Source organism: Meriones unguiculatus, chromosome 21 (assembly GCF_030254825.1).
Source record: "Meriones unguiculatus strain TT.TT164.6M chromosome 21, Bangor_MerUng_6.1, whole genome shotgun sequence".
Lineage (NCBI taxonomy): Eukaryota > Metazoa > Chordata > Mammalia > Rodentia > Muridae > Meriones > Meriones unguiculatus.
Window position 1 is genome coordinate 10,024,346 of NC_083368.1, and position 22,064 is coordinate 10,046,409.

General features: G+C 35.8%; 1 protein-coding gene across 2 annotated transcripts in view; it reads left to right on the top strand.

Annotated features, from left to right (window-relative positions):
• The window catches only part of Smarcad1 (SWI/SNF-related, matrix-associated actin-dependent regulator of chromatin, subfamily a, containing DEAD/H box 1), a 60,240-nt gene that overhangs the window by 28,640 nt on the left and 9,536 nt on the right, over positions 1 to 22,064 (top strand). For both annotated transcript variants that reach the window (XM_021661766.2, XM_021661765.2), the window contains exons 9-16: positions 249 to 637; positions 8,116 to 8,315; positions 13,938 to 14,028; positions 16,774 to 16,873; positions 17,689 to 17,748; positions 17,838 to 17,913; positions 19,488 to 19,623; positions 20,140 to 20,277. In XM_021661766.2, the coding sequence (XP_021517441.1) occupies positions 249 to 637; positions 8,116 to 8,315; positions 13,938 to 14,028; positions 16,774 to 16,873; positions 17,689 to 17,748; positions 17,838 to 17,913; positions 19,488 to 19,623; positions 20,140 to 20,277 (1,190 nt within the window). The remainder of the gene's footprint in view (positions 1 to 248; positions 638 to 8,115; positions 8,316 to 13,937; positions 14,029 to 16,773; positions 16,874 to 17,688; positions 17,749 to 17,837; positions 17,914 to 19,487; positions 19,624 to 20,139; positions 20,278 to 22,064) is intronic.

Genomic DNA, 22,064 nt, shown 5'->3' on the forward strand with positions numbered 1-22,064 from the left:
AAGCAGGTTTATGCTTAAAAGGAATTTACCACCTACTTTTGAAATAATTCATTCTAGCTTATTGATATCTTCAAGTTCTGTTTTATATTACTCTTAATGTATGTTAAGGTTTGACTAAGTTGTGGTTGAATTCTTCAGTATTCCCAAAGAAAATGTTTACATAGTCTTAATTTATTTGATGTCTTATGTTTTATTTAGATTATATATTTCTAAGTTAGTTACAACTTTTGTAAATTTTTTGGACACAGATACTCAGTATGCTTCACAAAGTGAAGTTACGAATGGAAAAGAAGTTGCAAGGAATCAAAATTATTCGAAAGACACAGCTAAAACAAAGATGAAACAGAAAATTTCCATGAAACCACAAAATGGCTTTAACAAGAAACGTAAGAAAAATGTATTTAATCCTAAGAAAGCTGTAGAAGACTCTGAGTACGATTCAGGTTCTGATGTCGGGAGCTCATTGGATGAGGACTACAGCAGCTGTGAAGAAGTGATGGAGGACGGCTACAGAGGAAAAATTCTCCATTTCCTTCAAGATGCTTCAATTGCTGAACTGACTTTAATTCCTAAGTGTTCTCAGAAAAAGGCTCAGAAGATAACAGAACTCCGGCCCTTTAATAGTTGGGAGGCTCTGGTAAGGCGTGTGTGTGTGTGTGTGTGTGTGTGTGTGTGTGTGTGTGTGTGTCAGTGTCCGTGACTGTCTTTGTATGTGTTTAATTTACAGTACCTTTTATAGTCAGATTGTCTTCAGACCAGGGAAGCATAGATGGGTGGCCTATCCTGTGTAGAGTCAAACATTACTTTCATTGTAAGCCAATAGTATTTCAAATAGTGTCATATGACCTAATTTTGAATGAATTAAGGGGTGATTTTCCTGAAAAAACCCAAGCTGATTGGCTGGGAATGCTGTCACTCATCCTTTTGCATAGAAACTTGGTTCATTTCACTGCAGAAGAAGAGTTTAGAGCTTCCTTTTAAGAAGGAGTTGTTTTGCTAGCCAGTTCTCATCTGTGATTGCTGACACCCCATGCAGAAGGCAAGAATGGGGCAGACATTAGACTACAACTGCTTGAAGAGCAGTCGCAGCGGCCAGAGGCATTCCATGGCCCACTTGCCGGCCTAAGTGCGTTATGCTTCCCTACAAAGAAGCAGCTGTTTATTTTCTTCTTCTAAATGTGACAGCTCAGTTTCTAACATGTTTCTCCTGGTTAAACAACGTGGCTATTTGATGGAGTGTAGCAGGCTGCAGCATTTTTAATTGGAAAAATAGCAAAGTTGTGGAAGCGTAGAATTCAAGTATAGGCGAAAGAAGGGCATGAGCTCTGTCTGGTGAGTACCCTTTGCATGATTCTTTTGTGGTGTTTGGCTTCCTGTGAATGAGTTTTATGTAAAATACCTGCTTTTTGAGTTTTCTAAATCCCAACAGTTATCAATCTTATCCCTATAAATAATCTTTTGTATTTAGATTTTACTTCAATTTTTGTGCAAATGTGGGATTTTATTCATGAGTTGTATATAGGTCCTCCAAGCAAAGCAATATGGACAGTTATTTACAGCTTTGAGAGATGAGGTGGCTCTTTCTGCTTTGTGGAGGTTTCTGAGTTTTAGTCCTTGTGCTGTCGAGTATAGATGCATGCATTTGTGACCAATTTTGTGCCAGTAACAAAGCTAAATGAGCATGAGTGACCTCGGTAAATGTCTTGAAGTGTTGATAGGGCCAGGAGGTCTCTGCACAATTTTAAAAAAGCATTTAAAAAATATTAAAGTATTTCAGCATATAGAAAAATACTAGTCTAGCACAACTTTAAAAAAAAAGGACACACAACCAGACAAAACCTTTCGTTTTGCCTCAAGCGTATGCGTTTCCAGAGAACATCTGTCAAAGCAGATCCTTTCAAAACTTGTTTGGCTTTGCCTGAGTGATTATTTGTTGAGGTATTTGCTGAAGGGCTTTCTCATTCTTTTCTCTCTCTTTTATTTTTCTTTTAATCTTTAATGGTCTCCTGTGTTGTTATGGGGTTTTGTTGCTCAGGCTTGTTAGGATTCTAATTTATTTAATAAGGGATGCAGTTATCTATACTAGTTTGTGTAGTCACTGTAACTACTTGCCCAGAGAGCTTATAATAAAAGCAGATTATATAGTTTTACCAAGGTAATATGTGCCAGATGTTTAAAAAAAATTTCAGCAACTTAACATGGAGAAGACATATTTCTGTAATTAATTGGCAGAGTTTATATCAGTCTTGACATGAATTTGGAGATTATGTGTTTCTTAAGTCTCCTAACTTCTTTTCTCGTCAAGAAATGGAACATAAAGACTATATTGTTTGTTCTGTCCAACCTCTCTTAATGCCGAACATTTTATGAAGTAGTGAAAAAGTATCTTAAAAGTAGACAGTTCACTTCAGAGTACAGTGTTCTGTTATCCTGAACATAAGCTATTGCAAATTGATAATTAGACAAGTAAATCTATAAGCTTAAAATTTTAATTTTCTTAGAGCTTTTAGAGTCTACTTTCCAGGAACCAACATTTTGAATGTGACTAGATTATAAAGTAACTTAGTATATTAGTAAAATTATTAATAAAAAGGTAATACTATGTGCATTTCTGTAAAAAGCTATATAATTTACTGTGACCCTTTTTGTTAGTAAGGTGTGATGTTATATCCAGTGTTGAAGCAAACAATAGCAAAAATACCCTTATCCTTCTATTTTGATTCCTGTTACACTCAGAAATTACTATGAAAGTTGAAGTTTTAATTATGTTATACAAAGCTAAATGAATTTACAAGACAGTACAGATTTAGGACAGTCTTCTTAAACTTTTCAATTCCTAAAGTGATTGTTGAAGTTTAGTTTTAAAGATTATAAGAATGTAATGGTGTTTGAATAGGTTGTAAATTCTTAAAGGTTTGATCAAAAATGCAAATTGAGTGTAAAAGTGTTAGCAACGTCTTTAAACCAGACTTTGAAGAGTTGGTTTTATTTAAAGCCTTAGATATGCAATGGAATGTAAGTCTGGTTCATATAATATATATAGCATATATACTACTTGCTATTTAAGGATGTATTACAGTAATTCCAAATCCTGAGATGGCAGATTTCTGTGTAGCCCTCATTTTCTTTCCAGAGGATTTTCTCTCTCCCTCTTTTCTTTCTTTCCCTCCTTAAGTAAAATATTTTCATTTTACTTACCTTCATTTTATTTGAGAAAAAGAATGGTTATTTAAAAGATGTGCATTGAGAATGTTTATATTTGTAGCTTTATTCATTCCTTTTTCCTTGTGATTTCATTGTTAGATTTTCTTTATGGTTTTTCTCTTTTGCCTACAGTTTTTTTTTTTTTTTTTTGGAATAGTAATGCTTTACATACTAATTATAAGGAAACTACAGCATCAAGTCTAACAGCCTTTGAAATGTAGCAATCCAAAAATGGCATTAGTTTAAAGTAGTGAAAATGGAATTTTTATTGGCAAAGTCCACAATTGATGGCATAAATTCACCAACTAGGTGAATTTTGGTCTTTCTACACTAGTATAAAATAGGTTTTGGGTACTATTATGTCCAAATTTTATTTTTAATTATACTTTGAAATGCCAATTAGAATATTATTCATGGGGACTGGAGATAGAGCTCATTGTCCCAGGGCTTCCCCAGCGTACATGAAACCTAGGGTTCAATCCACAGCACCAAATAAATTAGGAATGGAGGCACACACTGCTAATCACTGCACTTGGGAGCTAGAAACTGGAGAATCAGAAGTTCAAGGTTCTCCTGGGCCATGGAACAAATTTTTGGCCATATTGGGCTACAGAAGACCCTGCCTTAAAAGAAAAGTATACTTTGTTCAAAAAGTATGTTTATTTATACTGCTCAGTATAGTATTTATGAATAACTTGCTTCATGAATGTTTTAGCTACCATCTTTTGATTTATATCTCCTTTATGAATGCAGTATTCAGGATAGATGTGGTTTTTAACATTGCCATAGCAGGCGCAGTTTCCGTTCAGTGCTTTGTTTTGCCAGTGCTGCCTTGTTTCCTAATGATTCGCAGAGCAGATGCCTGGCTTTACCTTGCATGACCTACCAAATGCCTGTCTTCTTGCTTTTTTTTCTTTTCTTCTCTGTTTTTTCTTTCTTTTTTTTTCTTCTTTTTTTAAATTTCTCTGTTAGCCTTGGTTGTCCTTGAATTTGGTTTCTGGACCAGGCTGGCCTCCAACTCACAGAGGTCTACCATTCTCTGCCTCCCTGAGTGCTGGGATTAAAGGTGCGTGCCACTGCACCTGGCTGTGATTCTTTCTTTGAGATAGAGTGGCTTTATTGCTTTTTAAGATTATTGTAATGGAGATTTGTTTTAATTTGTACAAGTTTAAGAAACTTCTACTTTAAAAATTACAAATCCATTCTGAGTAGTTTGTAGGCTGTTGACAGCTAAACGTAATAATGAGTAAGACTGTGCTCTAGCTGTTTCTTGAGTTAGGGAATTAAATAGCTGTAGAAATTTGCCTTTAAACAATTTTCTTCCTTTTATAAAAAATCAAAGCTATTTGTTTTAAAAGAGTGACACACTGTGGCAGGAGAGAGGTACTTCAGTTCCAGGATCTACCAGTCCAGGCCTCCTGCTTGCTCTTTTGCAGAGCTATCCTCCCCTCCAGACTCAGCCTTTTAGAGAAGAAAGTTGTTGGGGTAGTACTTGACTTTTTAATCAGGGATGCTAATCAGTGGCATGCTGATAGTTTTTTGCAGGTAGCTATCCAGTAAGTAGGAATTATATGTCTTCTTTATTCTCTCCGAATACTTCTTTGAAGATGATTTTATCTGTGTAAAATTGAAACTATAGGAATGAAAAATGTAGTTTATCCAAAATTCTACCAAAGATACCTATCACGTAAGATAGTTTCAGTGCCATCTGTTTATTGATACATTTTAGGCCCTGTAAACAAGTTTCTGTTTTCTATGTCTATTTGTGACCTGAGGTTTACTAAAAATTTTTATAGGGTGACCTTGTTCTTCTTAAGTTTGTATTTAAAATCATTAATAATTGTTTTCACTTGCCTTTTGCTCTTCTGTGCAATTTTCAGCATTACTTTGTTTTTCATATTTTTATACTCAGGACTAGAATAAGCACTTCATACCAAGAATAACAGCCACCTTTATAGTACATACAATGTAACAACACAGTTTTGATGCTTAACACTATTCCTTTTTTTTTTAAAAAAAATGATATTTATTTGAATAAAACTTTTTTTTCCTTAATTTTCTTATGTGTATGGGCATTTTACCTGTGTGTCAATGTGTGTTTGTGTACTACGTGTGTGTCGGGTACAACAAAGGATAGAGAGGAGAGAGTTGGATTCCCTGGAGCTGGAGTTACAGCCTTGTGGGTGCTGGGAATTAAATGTAGGTTCTTTGGAAGAATAACCAGTGAGTGCTTGTAACTGATGAGCCATCTCATGAGTCTCTTTTATTTTAATTTTTACTTTATTAGACAAGGCTGTGTTGGCCAGCTTGACATTAAGCTTATGATCCTTTTATTTTAGCCTCTTGACTGCTGGGATTGAAAGTATGTAGGTCTACAGAGTTAATAAAATGTAACTGATAAAAAAATAAAATAAAATAAAATAAAAAAAGAAAGTATGTAGGTCTTATGTAGCCCATTGCTGGCCTCAGCTCATTGTGTAGTTGAAACTGGCCTTAAACACTTGATCCCAAGTGCTGGATTTACATGTGTGTGCCACAGGATTTTGCATTAAGTATTTTTTGGTAAAATTAAGAAACTTACCAGGCTTAATGCTTTTTCTGTCTTAAAACTTTCACAGTATTCTTTTAAAACAGGAAACCTTATCTCATCTTTTTTTCACCTTAAAACCTTTTTAATTGCTTTACAGTGTTTATAACTACACACATCAGAATGATCCTTCTGTCCTTTCCCACTTACTCTTTGAAATAATTTTTTGCTCCTCCAAGCCCTGACATGTTGATCTTAAGGTTAAAACAGTTCTTTATTACGTGTGGGTTTACTGCACATGTAATAAAATACAAAAAGGATTTTGTAGATTTTAGTAGTTTGCTTGTGATACAGGCCTGTGAAATTCTATCCTTTCTTTGGAACATTTAGATTATCTTTCCTAATAACCATGTGAGGGAGACTTCCTATATGGCGGATACTTTTGCCAGTTAGAGTCATATTCATTAAAGAACAAAAAGACCCCCAAACAAACAAAAATACCTAAAATGCCCTAAAATTTATATAATACAGGGGAAAAATACAATTTAGAGAAGTGATAATCACTTTACCAAAAAGAATATTACTTGTTTTGAACTTAAAAAAATATTTATTTTTTCTCTTTGTGCATGCATTCATGTCTCTGTGTGTGTACATGTGTATGGGTGCCTATAGTGGTCAGAAGAGGGGGGTGGATACTCTGGAGCGCGTGTTACAGGTGTGCTTGTGAGTTAAGCTGTTGTGGGTGCTGAGAACCAAACTTGGGTCTTCTGCAAAAGCACCATGGACTCTTAACTCTGTGCCATCTCTCCAGCTCTTGATTTTATTTGAGGATTTTATTTGAGGGAGGATTTGTTTACATTGAGAAAAAAAAATCACAAACCGTGGATTTTTATCCAGCTTTATAATGTCATAAATTTTATGGATCCAGAATTTTTGGATCTAATAAGTTGAGTAAAATTCACCTTGTAATTTTTGCATACAATGTATGTTCCTTCTTGATTTCTAGTTAATTTTGGTGGTTTTCTTTCATATGCAAACTTCCAGTAAGCTGCACAGCAGACATGAGATGATTTTTTTGCTCTGTAATTTTTTATTTCACTTAAAAAGTGACATTTTAATGAATTCCAATAGAAACTCTCTTTACTTACTGATTATGGATAATTTTTCTCTGAATGACCAAAAGGGCACGGTATCACCTAATGATTGTGAATAATGTGTTGTCCCCGTAGAAATGTAATATACAAAGCTGAGCACTATGTTCTACGTCTTTAATCCCAGCACTTGGGGAAACAGAGGCAGGCGGATCTCTGTGAATTCGAGACCAGCCTGGTCTGCAAAGTGAGTCCAGGACAGCCAAAGCTACACAGAATTACTTACGTAGGTGCCATGTTGTGTGTGTGTGTGTGTGTGTGTGTGTGTGTGTGTGTTTCCGAGACAGGGTTTCTCTGTAGCCTTGGCCTGGCTGTCCTGGTCTCACAGAGATCTGCCTGGGTCTGCCCTCAGAGTGCTGGGATTACAGGTGTGTGCCACTGCACTTGGCTTGTAGTTGGTTTTAAAGAGTTTTTTTGTAATTATTAAATTGCTATAATTAACCTATGTGTGTGTGTGCTGCATGTGATCAAACCCAGAGTCTCTTACGTGCTGGCAAACGCTCCACCATTAGAGCCATAAAATTACCTTTTGATTTATGAGACTTTTCCAGTTAATAATCGCCAGCTAAAAGTGAGATATCAGCCTTTAAAGCCATCACTAAGTAGGCAGAAACAAGAAGATCTTTTTACAGTCTAGCCAAGGCAATAAAAAGAGACACTGCCTCAAAACAATAGGGCAAAATTTAAGATGTTGAATGATAAATATGTTTTTTTTAAAATCCTTGTAAGGTTGTACTTTGATAGAGTGTCTTGAGGTTAATCTTAAATATTCAGTAGTCATAGAAAGTGATAGGGTTGAAGCTGAGCTTTTGGGAAAAATTAGTGGATAGGAAATATGGAAACTTCATGGTTTTAATATAAGGAAACAGTTGCTGTCAGTGTCAGAATAATTTGGGCTTATGTATTTTATGTGGAAAGACATCTTATTTCAGTGTAATGTGTTTGAGGTGGCAGGATGTCAGTGAAGCACATAAGGGTTTGAAAAGCCAATTCTCTCAGTGCTTCAGTGATGGCTTTACAAACTTTTTTCCCCTCAGTGAAAGAATTTGGCTACCCAATGTGGTGATGCACTCCTGCTACCCAGTGTTTGGGAGGCAAAGGAGAGAAGGTTACAGTTTTGAGGCAAAGTCTGAATCGTGGCACAAAACCTTAAATTAAGTAGAAAAGAAATGACATTTCTGGTTATTAGAACTCTTATTGAACTGTTAAACTATTTTTCTTTCTATGTCATAGTTTACAAAAATGTCCAAAATCAATGGCCTGTCTGAAGACTTGATATGGAGTTGTAAAACGGTAATTCAAGAAAGGGATGTAGTTATAAGACTTATGAATAAATGTGAAGACATTTCAAATAAATTGACCAAACAAGTTACCATGCTCACCGGAAACAGAAGCGGATGGAACATAGAACAGCCCTCCCTTCTAAACCAAAGGTATCATTTATTGAACACAGTTATTTTGATCGTATTTGTATAAAGTATCTGAATTTCTATTTGCATTGTGGCTAGGGATACCAAATGTGATTCAGCAGCTCAAAACTCCTTCTTAAGTTTCTCAGTGGCATATAATGGTATAAGAGTATCTCTTCATTGATCCTTTCCCCAGCAGGGCATTTTACTCTGTGGAGTCATTATGTAGTTTTATGTAGTCTTTGTTGTGCTTATCTGATGGTAACAGCAAGTTTTAGGTGTATCCACAGAAGCTGTAAGAATGGTTTTAGCCATGCTGGTGTAAACTGGGTGTTTTGCTCTTGTGTTTCTTAACTACTTTGAAAAGCTCAGCCTTTTCAGTTTCCTTGGGGGTAGAAACACCTCAGAGAGGACACGACAGACACTAACTGTACACAGTCTTCCAGACACTAGTCACTAAAATACCTTGCCAGAGCTTGGCAAAAACTAACATGCAGAACCATCAGTAAATACTCAGCTGGCATTACAGTTGTAATGGTGAATTCCTATGGTATTGGAGGACTGTGGTAGGAGAAAGAACATTTTTAATTTCTTTTAATAATTTGCTTAGTTTTAAGTAGCTTGGACATGTAGAGCTGTTCAGAATACTTCCTTTTCAGGAAATATATGCAATTGCTCATTTTGATGGTTGCTTGTTTTTCATTTTGCTTTTGTTCTTTTTGCTTTTGAGACAGGCTTCCTCTATGTAGCCTTAGCTGGCTTAGTGCTCACTATGAAGTCTAGTCCAGTCTCAAACTAATGGCAATCCTCCTGACTCACTACTCAGTGCTGTTTGTGATATGTTTTGTGATGGCCATGAAAATAGCCTAAGTTCTTCTGAAATGAAGGAACAGTTGGAATAAATTATGAAAATATCTGCATTACGCAGTGTTATGCAAATTGAAATGGTACTTAGAGCTAGGTGTGGTGCTTTATCCCTGGAATCCCAGCACAGCGTTAGAGACAGGAGGATCATCCTGAGTTTGAGGCCAGTCTGGGCTATCTTTTGAGTTCTAGGTTGGTGTGGGCCACAGGGGAATAAAAAAAACAAAACAAAATAAAACTGGTCTTACAGTTAGAGAGTGAGAGATTTGTTTAAATTATTTGTACTTTTTTGTTAAAAATATTTCTTACAGGTTTTTGTTTTTTAGCACAAGGGTTTCAGCAAAATGGTTACCATAGTTGTTGATTTTCGTTATGTGTGTTGTTTTTCTAAGTTAATGATCAAAGTATATTTGCTGATGATCATTGCTTAGTAGTTCAAAATCATAGTATGAAGCAAACAGAAGATGATGGTTTTGGCCTTTAATAGTAAGCTCGAATCTTTTCTGTGCCCTTCTAGGGTGCTATGTGGTGGTGTAGGGAAACGTGATACAGCTCCCACAAAAGAAGCCCTTTGTGTGTTGCGTAGACAGAACTATGTCAGCAAAGTCATCTCCTAAGTGTAGTTGGAGCTGCTGCTGCTGCTTGTACTTCAGCGTGGACGTGGGGAGTTCTTCACTCTGCCAGACTTTCCCAGTTGAGTCCACTTTATCATAACTTGGAGTTTTAAAATAAGTACTTTACTGCATCACTTAAAAACTCAAGCTACACTCACAAATTTCTCTTCTAAATAGTGTGGTCAGGTAATACTCTCCTTTCCCTTAGACTGTTTTTAAGGCATAATCTAATTATAGAAACAAATGGGTTTCTTCATGACATTTCTATTTTTAATGAAATGCTTGATGAGGAATTAATTTGCTTCTTAGAGCAAAGTCTGAGTTGTACCCTGATTTTACTTGGTGGCCAGCCTTTGCAGTTGCCAGCATAGAAACATTTTCAGTTGATCCTTGCCTTACAGGATAAACAGTGTCCAGAAAATAACTTCCACACTTGTATTTTTATTTAGCTTTAATAGTGTTGGGGAAAGAATGCAGATGTCCCTTATTGAACTCAGGTGCTGTGTTCTATCTGCTTTGAACAGAGCAGATCCTTTCTGGCAAATATACACGGAAGCAGTTAATGCTAAGTGTTTAGTTTCCCATTGCCAATTGATGTGAAATGTAACAGGAGAAATTTTTCCTTTAGGGGTACAGACATTCCAGAAGTTCTTGTTAGAAATAAAATCTCAGGGCTAGAGAGATGGCTTAAGCTAGTTCACAGAACTTGAGCTCAGTTCCCAGCACCCACGCTCACAAATGCCTCTAAATCCATCCAGCTCCAAAGGTCTGTGCCCTCCTCAACCTCTGTGGGCACTACCATATTTCTCTCATACACATAAATAATAAAAACAATTCATTAAAAAATAAAATCTTTGTAGGAAAAATAAAATTTGTCATGTGTACTTCAAAACCATTATATTCATATTCATTTAAAAATGTTAAACTGTAACGATTTAAAGTTAAAATGTAATGATGTAAGGAACAGTGGCATCAGATTTCAGCTTAATTCGCTCAAATTTTATAATAAATGTATTGGATATTGTATCCTGTCTTCGTTTTCATGTTTGTTTTTGTTTTTTTTTTTCCTCCTTTCTATATAGCCGTCTCTAAGCTTTGGTAGTTGATATGGAATTGATCAATTTTAAATTCTTCTCACCGGAAAGTTTTCTAAGTTGTTCAGCATATAATATGTTATCTGTGTTTTTCAAGCTAAACCTATGAAGTCCTTATCTTGTTTGACAGGAGGGGTTTTCTATCCTGTTTTTAAACAGGAGTTGGAATAAGGGCATGGCGTCAGTGCAAATAGTTTGATGGTACTGTTGAAATAACTAATAACATAATATTTTAGAAGCCATGATACTCTTAGACTTTGGTTGGATGGCAGAGCTAGTCTTTAGAACATTTCACATAAGCTTTTCCACCTTCACATTTTTGCATTTCACACTAATTATATGCGGCCCTGGCATCTCTGCTTCTCTCTTTCATGCCTTTGAAATTCATGTTAAAACTAGATTTTCTCACGGCAGATACAGACTTTGCTTTGTTTGATGCTGAAGAAATCATAATGATTGGGAGTATTTTGTTTTCCCATAGCAGAAAAGCTACTTCCAAATAATCCGTTACTCTTTCTTTTGTCATCTCAGGAGATCTTAAAGTAGCGTTTCCCTCAGTTGCAAGCAAGACAACCTCTAGCCTAGAGATGTTTGTAAAACAGCACATTTAGAGTTCTGAACACTTGTGACAGTTTTATTAGTAAATGAGTGGTTGGTTTTCATACGTAGTCATTAAAATTCTTCTGTCAAAATAAGTGGGAGGGAGGTTTAATTACATAACACTTAAATGATAGGACCTGATAGAGAAAGAATATAGCCTACCTATTGCAATAATTTGTCATATTAAATAGTTTCTGTGTCTTTTGTTTGTTTACATGGTGCTGGTGATTTTATACAGGGCCTCATGCATGCTAGGTAAGCACTCTTAACAAATGACCCATGTCCCCATCTAGTAAATGTAGTTCAAATTCATTAAATCTACCTACATGATCATTGATCCTGTTTTGGCGATTCATTTGTGTTCAAGAGAAAGGATCTGGATCAGGCGTCAATTTTGTCCTACTATGCAACACAGTCACATGGTGTAGACAGAACTAGCCAAGGAGTATATGTGTGAATATACATGCATATATGTATGAATATGTATTTTTGAAATAAGCACTACAGTTTAATAAAGCTATTTAGTCAAATACCTAATAAAAGTGCCTTACCTAGGTTTCCTTGTAATTATAAGTTTGTCAGTATTCCTTGAATGAATATTTCTGTACAGTGAATGCTTTTCATGTACCACGTTGAAAAATTTGTCAGTATCTTGCCAGAGCTTTTAAACCTTTTATTAGTGATGAAAAATTTTGTAATTTTGGTTGAAGACTATTCCATTATGTGTTGGAGTGTTATGGTGGCCCTTAGATGCATTTATAAATGTTACAATCCTCTTCCCTTATCAAAATTTTCTTTTTATGAAATGAATGTCAACCTTACATCTATATGATGACTAAAGAAAACATTGATTGGTAAGGACTTAAAAATTAATAGATAATTAGCTATTGACTTGACCATAGGGTAGATCAATGAAAGCTTTTGGGTTTTGCTCTTTTGTGGGAAAAGGGTGGGCTTTGGGGCTAAAGAAGTGGCTTAGCACTTTTGAGCACACACTGCTTTTGCAGAAGACCCACATTCAGTTTCCAGCATATTGAGCAGCTTATAACTTGAATTCTGGTCTTTGTAGACACCAGGAAGGAGTGCATGTGGTGCAGAGGCATACTTTCAGGCAAGCAGCTGTACATAGAAAAAATAATTTCCTTAAAAAGGTAGCCGTTAGGGTCGCTCTGATTGACTACTAGGGCCTTGAGAAAGTCTTCACATTTCCAGAGGTGATGGTGTTGCATCTATGACCATTTCCTTTGTCAGAGCATAGAAATTATATTGGTAAACAGTATTCTTTTTCTAAGGAGGGCACAATGTGATGAATTTAGAAATGCTGGCAATGCTTTTCTTCTCTGTACTGTTGTTTTTAATAAGTGTTTTTATGTATCGTAACCCCAAGGCTGAAACATAGTCTCTTGTCTAAGGTGGAAGACTTTGAATTCCCCTTCCTGGAATAAAGATGTTTGATTTCAGAGGTTAACCCTGTAGCTACTTACATGCCACAGCGTATGTTCAGAGCTCTTTTTACGCTGAATGTATGTAGGGGAAGCTAAGGGGGTAGAGTCAAAGCTTCCACATTTATATGTGGGGAGTGTTGTCATCCTGATTATGAGAACAGGTTTTGGATTGAGTATGACTTCCCAAAATAAAATCTGAGACTTGACATTTTATAGGTGCACAGCCCCTGATTCCAGAATCTCATTTTCTTCATCTGAGAAACCATGACAATAGCTTTTTTTATACCATTCTTAAAAGGTTAATAAAGTAACATCTGAAAAATGACTTGCTTTCTTTATATAGTAGATTTTCAGTAAAAATGGGTGTTAATAATTTTAGCCATTTAAATATTACCTCTTTAATGTAAACAAAGTTACTCCTGGGGATTAATTTTTTATGCATTTCCAAGTAAAAAGTTAAAAATACTTGCATATTACTTTGGTACTTATCAATGCTTAGCAAATTTATATATGTAAATATATGCATATGTAAATTTGTTACTCTAGAACTACACAAAGCCATTATTAAACAACCTGGCAGGAGAACAAATTAGGTTTGTGAGTTTAGTTCTATAACTTTTAATTTCTTTAATGCATAAAATGTCCAGTCAATATAACCTACTTTTCCAGGATAAATATTAATTTAATAATACATTATCATAGTTAATGTTTTAATGATTGAGAGGATTGAGTAACTTGGTGAAATTATGATGTGACCAAACATAGAAGTGTTTTATGTAATTTGTACTGCCAAAAGAAATAAATGACAAATGCTTGAGTAAATTTTATGAGATTTTAAAAATCATTATGGGTTATGTTTTAGGTTTACTTTTTAAAAGTGTACACAGCTTATAACAGTCAGGTTACAAGGTAAGGCTCATTTAGATCTGGGTACTTTTTGTATATATGTTCTTTATAAGCTAAATGTTAGAAAAAGTATAGAAAATAAATAAAAGTATAAATCTGTAATATTTGTTGTTTCTTCATCAGTTTGTCACTCAAGCCTTATCAGAAGGTTGGTTTGAATTGGCTGGCATTGGTGCATAAACATGGACTTAATGGCATTTTGGCAGATGAAATGGTAAGTGTATACCATTTGTGATCTTACATGTCGTGAAAAGATAAGTCATTCATGACATGGCATTTTTCTCTTGCTGTTGTTTTGTTTTCTTGTTTTTTTTTTTTTTTTTTTTTTTGTTCTTTGGTTAGTTGATTGTTTTTGTGGAACTACCAAACCTAGGGCATGCTAGACCAGCATCTTCCTACTGAGCCATATCCTAAGCCTTCCATTGGGCATTGTAGATTTACGTGCTCACTCTCCTTACACTTTCTCTCACTTTTCTTTGTTTTTATTGACTTGCAAGATATTTGATCCCATTGTGAACCCCAAGATTGTGAGCTGTAAAAACCTGTTTATTGTTTGGTGTGGCTTATTCCTAAAATACACCTTTGGTCTAAGAGCTTTCTGTATTCAGTGTTTAATAAAGTTAGTCCTAGGTTAGAGGCAGATTAAGAAACCAGTTGACCGGAATTAAGTAGAAAGAAGGAGAAGGGTATTTAAGACAGTATGGAGAAGAAGAGCTTTGGCTTTAGGTTTTTGGCTTTTTTCTCCTTGCAGGCATTTTTCTCCTGGGCCATCAACTGAACTTGCAAGCTTTTGGCCTTGGGCTTTTGGCCTTCTGGCTTTTTGTGCTTTTAGTATTTAGGTTTTGTTTTTTGTTTTTTGGCTTTGTCCTTTGGGATGTGAGCTAAGTAAGAATAAGAAGGTCAGCTGAGTGTTTATCTGCCTCTCTGAGCTAGCAGGTTTTTACCCTAGCATCTGGCTCCTGAGTCTTCATTGGTAAAATAGAGCAATTTGGGATTTTTCTTTCATTTTAACAACAATTTATTTTTTAACCCCAGTTTTCTACTATTGAAAGAAGTTTGTCTTTCTGGTTATGATTATATCAAAGTAAACAGTACATTAATGTATCAGCAAAATTATTTTAATTTTATTAGATATTTCTCTGAGGTGTTTTTTTTTTCCCCCCCTAATTACAATTGTTTTAGGCTAAGCTCATGACATTTGTTGTAGCCATTAGTCTGGGTATTGTCATATATGAACTTAATTAACTGTTAAGTCTGATGTGACCTCCACCTTCCTTCAACTGTATTTGTAAAAAGTTTTTGTTGACTGGCAGTGTTGCCTATAGCACTTGGGAGACAAAGGTGAGAGGATTTCAAGTTTGAGGACAGGCTGGCTACATGCAGACCCTGCCACAGAAAGTCAGGCAAACAAAAGAAATAATAATAATCGAGTACATGAAATCACACTGTATTGGAGTCTCAAAAATGAACAAACATAAGAATGCTATTTCTGCATACTCGTACTTTATACTTATGAAAAGAAAGATGTTATTTATTCAATATAAAAGTAGGTAATATCTGTGGCATTTCAGAATGTGTACAAATGATGTAAAGAGCATGACAGTGTGTAACTGAATGTAGGAATCAGACCTGGGCTTTGATTGTTTTTCATGGGATATCAAAGTCTTGCCAGATGACATAATCTTGCAGAACTAATAGCAATAAAAATACATAATTTTTTAATCTAAGATTACATTTGGTAGAAAAAGTAGTATATGTAATGTGTGAAGCAAACATTTTTAAGTTGTCTTTAAGTTTGCCAGAACAAATACTGTGGTTATACCACACAAGCTTGTTTCCCACAGTTCTGTAGGCTAGAAGTCCAAGATGAAGGTTCTAGCAGGCTTGGTTTCTTTTAAGGACTCTCTTTCTTATCTTGCTAGCAGTGACATTGTTTCTGTCTCCTCAGATGTCATTGCCTCTTTGTGCCAATCCCTGATCTAAGGATGTCAGCTTGACTGGATTGGGACACCACCCTCACGACCGCATTTACTCTGAATCTCTTCCTTATGGCTAGTCCTCTAAATACTGTATCTTTGAGTGTTAGGAATCCAGCATGTGTATTTTGAGGGAAGAAGAACAACACTATTTAGTTCATTAACAGTTGCCTGGTAGTACTTAGCTCTCTTGAAGTGCTAATTCAGTGGCCTTTTGTATTTTGCCTTGTTTTCGTTTTAAAGTAGAGTTTCATACCATTTTCCCAAGCCACCCTAGAATTTTTTGTACTGTATCTCAAGCTGTTTGTTCTCAAACTGGTATAAGTCATCCTCCCAGTTGCCTAGGATTACAGATAAGAGCCACCAGGCGTAGCTGTACTGCAGTTCTAAAACCTATAGTAGAGGCTGACCTCAGGCCACAGTATGAACTCTGCTGTTCATACTGTTTTGTCTGCCTCATTCAGTACAGTAAGATGCTACTGGGGTTCATTAGTTACTATTATATCAGTTTCTTCTTTTTCTTTTTTTAATGGCCATGTAACAAGGTGGTCCTGTCTGTCCTTAACAGTGCAATTGCTGAGTAATAGAACTGGGTATATGTTTTTTTCTGTAGTTATGAATCAGTCCTCAGTCCCATCTAGGTCTAGGTCACATTAAGTCCTGGGCCTTTAAAAGTAATAACCAGAATTAGGCTCTTTCTACGCAATGCAACATTTTTTTCCTATTAATGTGTGTCATGTATGAAACAAATTGTTAAGATCCATCATTGATGCTGCTCATTAAAATACGTTATAGAAGCATTTGTGGATTCTACTCAACTCATTGAAGGGCTAAGAACTTCATAGTAATTTTCAGAAATGGATTATGGGAAATGGAAAAAAATCAGTCCTCCCCAGAAATGCTCCTTTTCTTTTGTATTTCCAAGTATTTATTTTCATTCATCAGAACATTTCATATATTGTCTTTTTGACTTTTAATTTTAGGGCCTAGGAAAAACCATCCAAGCCATTGCATTCCTGGCATATCTCTTTCAGGAGGGTAATAAAGGACCTCATTTGATTGTTGTTCCAGCCTCAACCATAGGTTTGTAATACCAGGGACAACTGCTTTTATCTTTGTGGTGTTTTATATTGCTGTGTATGTGTGATGATGAATATTACATTTTTTGGCCAATTTTTTCTCTCTCTCTTTTTTTTCTTTTGAAAATGTGCTTGTATGTGTATTTTGGTTGTTTTGGTGATATTTTCCAAGAACCTGATATAGTCATTTATTTTGGTTTCATAGTTGACATACCTATAATCTTAAGTACTTGGAGGGTAGGGTCAGGAGATCAGGAGTTCAAAGTCATCTTCATGGTTTAGTGAGTTGGAGTGTTAGCCTGGGCTACATGAAGTCTGTGTGGGGAAAACAATAGCCAAATGCAAAAAATAGAAGAGTATGGCATAATTTTGAGGGATGGGGTAGAGAGGCAGTCTTAATATGTTGCCAAGTCATGCTTGCATGAACCCTTGGACTTGGGTCATCCTCCGGTCTCAGCTCCTGAGTAGCTGGTACTACTACCTGCCCAACTTCAAAAAAAAATATATGAATCTAAAATTACATAATTTAATTTCTGCTAAATCATTAATCTGTTCTTTCTGAATTAATTTTGTGCCCAAGTTGGGGTGAGAATTTTGTGTATATAAGTATAAAATAATTATATCTTTCCCTAAGTTAGAATTATCTCTTAAGTGAGGTTGTCTTCTGCCCCTTACCCCTGACCCTAGATGCCATTTCAGAACCTTTCATCTTAACATAAAGGGTAGTATTCATAGTTTTGTTTGTTTTTTTAAAGCAAAATTGACTTAATATACATAAATCCCATATAGCAGATTCAAACAATATCTTGTGTTTTGTAGATAACTGGTTAAGAGAAGTTAACTTATGGTGCCCGAGTTTAAATGTGCTCTGTTACTATGGTAGGTCATTTTCCTTTTCATTTGACATTTTGTAAAAATTCAAAATATGTAATTAATCAACAAATAAAATATTCATTTTTAAATTCTAGGTTCTCAAGAAGAACGTAAACAAATTAGATTCAATATTCATAATAAATATGAAGATTATAATGTAATTGTTACAACGTGAGTATTAAGCTAATCTGAGAGGAGGCGGGCAAAAGTGTGGTTTTCTCTTTTGAACTTACTTTTTAAGGCAGGTTCTCCTTATGTAGTTCTGGCTGGTCTGGAAATCTGCATGGACCACTAATCTCAAAGTTGCTGCCTCAGCCTCCCAAGTACTGGGGATTAAAGGAATGTCCATGCCACCATGCTCAGCTAGAAAAATATCTTGTGGTTGTAATGTGCAGGTAGTTTATTCTGCGACTATACAGCAGAAGTGATTGGTTTATCCTGATGGTAAAATCTTTTCTTACTATTTTTTAATGTATTGTATAAGACCTTTTGTTTGATTTTGTTTTGCTAGCTGACCAAAAATGGGGATAAAATTTTTGTTCATTTAATTGAAAGCATAGCAAAACTAAGTTAAGCTTAAGATAAAATTTGAGATGCCATGCCAAAGATTTGTATTTCTAACTTGCAAATAAGTGTTGATAATAAATATAATGAAATATTCTGCCAGTGAAAATTTTTAATTAGAGCAGAATAAGAAACTCTGAATTCTTTTTTTTTTTTTTTTAAGTTGGCTGGTCTCCAATTATTTAGCTGAATACATCCTTGATCCTTTTGCCTCCTCCCACCAAGTGCTGGGATTTCAGTTATCACCACAATATATCTTTGAATATTCACTGTGTGTCTGGAACTATTGATTGTAAATAAGTGGTGGAAAACTTAGTATCTTGATTCATTTTAATTTTTATTATTGCCGTCTTCTATAAGGTTCTGTCTTGGAAAGAATTTGTCCAAAATTTCATTTTTTTTTTTAAGGATATATATTTTATGTTTGTGAGTATGTGTGCCTAAGTGTGTGTATATGCACCACACACATACGGTTGCCAGCAGAGGCCAGAGAGGGGATCATATCCCCCCAGAACTGAAGTTGTGTGCCAGCTGTGAACTGCCAGTGTCGGTTTCATTCCTTTGTGCAAGAGGAAGAAGTACTCTTAACTGCTGCTCCTTCTCTGCAGCCCGCCCTTTAGAAAGATTTATTATTTTTAATAATAAACTCAAGACTTCCTTATAGAGTCTTGAGTTCTTGGCTGTTACTGGGTAGTTCCTTGACCTACTTCTTTGTTTTACTTTTGTGTTCTTTTCTTCTTGGAAACACTTAACAGGGCAAAGTATACAGCAGTGCTAGATTATTTCTAAGATTCTCAAGTTGGCAGCTTTCCAAGTGTGTCAGAGTGGTCTAAAACTGTACATTTAAATCTTCTTTTGGTTACTACTGTATTAAAGATTCAATAAAACATCAGTATCTCAGAGCTGCCTGTGTTTAGTGCTGTCTTGAAAGAAAAATTGTTTAGAGGCCAGTGAGATAGCTTAGAGGTTAAGGCAATTGTCACTGTCTCTCACAACCTGAGGAAGAAAAGAATTTGAGCTCTGCACCTGTGCCTTTGTCACACATTGTACTTACATAATATACGATTACGTTTAATTAAATAAAATATTAAAGAAAAAGTTTTAAAAACCACATTGTGTTCTAATAAATTCTAGGCTCCTAAAATGTATAATCAGAAATAACTCATTTTCTTTGGCAACAGGTATAATTGTGCAATCAGCAGCTCTGATGACCGTAGTCTCTTTCGACGGCTGAAACTGAATTATGCAATTTTTGATGAAGGCCATATGCTGAAGAATATGGGCTCTATCCGCTACCAGCATCTGATGACAATTAATGTAAGAGTATGTTTTGTAAATAGCTATGATAATGTTCACCTTTCCTAATTTTAGCACACACACCCATGTAATTTCATATCAGGAGTTGGTATACTTTTTCTTTAAGGGTCTTTTTCTTTGTGGGCCCTGTAACCTCTGTTATGTATTTCTTGTTTTGTGTGTTCTTTTTCTTCATTAATTCATAGAAATGTAAAGGAATACTCTGAGTACTGTATTGCACATAAGCTCCCATCTGTCTAAGGCAGGCCTTATCAGATACAGTTTGTTTTTACCGCTTCATAGGAGTTACTGGAGGACATAGGTTAGTACAGGTGGTTTCACATTCTATAAAGTATAGTATAGTAGATGATAGTAACTGACACCAAGTATCTCAACCTCTCTTCTAGCACAGAACATAAAATTGTAAAGGAATATTATAATTCTCCCCTTGTTTTCATTACTGGGCAAGGTAGACAGGAAGGGAGGGAGAGGCACTTAAAAAAAGAAAACTAATCTAAGTTTTGTCTTCACTCTTAGGCAAATAACCGGTTACTGCTCACGGGCACACCTGTGCAGAATAATCTGCTGGAGCTCATGTCGTTGTTGAATTTTGTCATGCCACACATGTTTAGTAGTAGCACCAGTGAAATCCGGAGGATGTTTTCTTCTAAGACAGTAAGCATGCGTGTTGTTTTCCCCAAGTGCTTTTCTAGGCTCTCTTCTGTCTTTATGGTTGTTTTCATGGTACATGCTCTGTCAAGTGAGCTTAAGTTCTTGGTATGCTTATATGTGCGCATAATCAGCCACAGTATGGAGGAAAATAATGATCAGTTCTAGGACCAGTTTTGAGTTACAGTATCCTAAAGAGCTGAGTAATAATTTTAAATTTGAGAAGAGCTCAGATATATATATATATATATATATATATATATATATATATATAGTATCTTGAGTTACATCTATATTTCTTTTTTTCTTAAAACTTTTTTTTTCATGTCTATCTTTTATTTGACTTCTAATTTTAATAGCAAATACAGTTGTGGTGCTATTATCAAAACAAGACTAGTATAATACTGTCAACTAAAGGACAAAGACTGAAAACTGTTACCTAATATATATACTAGAAATGTCCTCCATCATAGAGGGGGTGATGGCCTTTCCAAAGCTAGAAGTAGGGTCTTTGAGTTTAGTATTTCCAGATACCCAGCAGGTAACTCCTATTTGCATAGTCATTGTGTTGGGAAGTCAGAGATTCTAGGGTAGAGTTTAGAGATCTTACCCAGAAGCTGATATTAACCCAGTAACTTCCTGACATCCCTTTACATTTGTGGTTCTATGATATACGGTCTGATGGCAGAGAAAATAGTGCGTTCTCAGACTTAGATGCATTTTATAAGAATCTCTTGTGATTTCTGACTAAGGAAACTATGATTATTAAGTTGTTAGATTTAGTAGACAGTCTGAGTATGTGAAGATGCCCAATGCTCTCTGCAGCAAACTCCATTTTCCTGCTTCATTCCATTGTTCTTGTTCTCCACTTGCTGCAGATTAAGGAGAGTTGACTGGACTCAGACTTCCAGCTGAGTGACTTTATCTAAGCAATTTCACTCTTAAGCCTCTTGCTTGAAACTTGAGATCCCATCTCTGAGATTCTTAAAATGACCTCTACTTATGATATACCTCTATTGTTCTCCACCTTGTTTTATTTACTATTTTTAATATATTCTTGGTAATTTCTTGCTTGTTCATAATGCATTCTGGTCATACTCATTCCCCAGCCGCTCATAACTTGCTACTTCCATCTGCTACCTACTTCTTACCAAGTTCCAATCCCACTTTTGTGTGAGTTGTTTTTACTTGGTAACCCACTGGGCTGAACCAAAGCTATCATCCACTGGAGTAGGTACGTACTCATCAGTTGCTACACGGTGAATACAGTGACTTCACTTTCCCTAGTCAGCAGTTCTGACTACTGTGAGCTCTTCTGGACCAGTCCTGTGAACCCCTGCTGCCACCTGTGACTGAATGTTCAGGGGCTCCATCTCCTGCAGACCCCTAGGCAATCTGTATTGCTGTAAGTTTATGAGTGCTGTGTCTGTGTTGAGCTCAGAGGACAGGGTATCATGGACTTCTTTCCTATCGTGGGACTCTTACACACTTTCTGTTTCTTCTTTGAGGACAGCCTGTCAGCCTTGCAGGGGATGACGTGCAAGGCTGACAGCTGAGCACTTGTTTACAGCTGAGGGCCACACTCCTTTGCTGTCCGCTGGGATGTGCACTATCATTACTTGGTATCTAGGGCTCTATGAACTCGTTTGTTTCTTAAACTTGTCTCGTCTCTGGGCCACTGGTTAAAGTGCCCACCAGCACTTGATGCCTCTTCACTGAACTGGAGGACCATTTCTGCTAGATTTGAGATCTGTATTTTTTTTTTTTTAATAAAATTGTTTCTTATCTATATT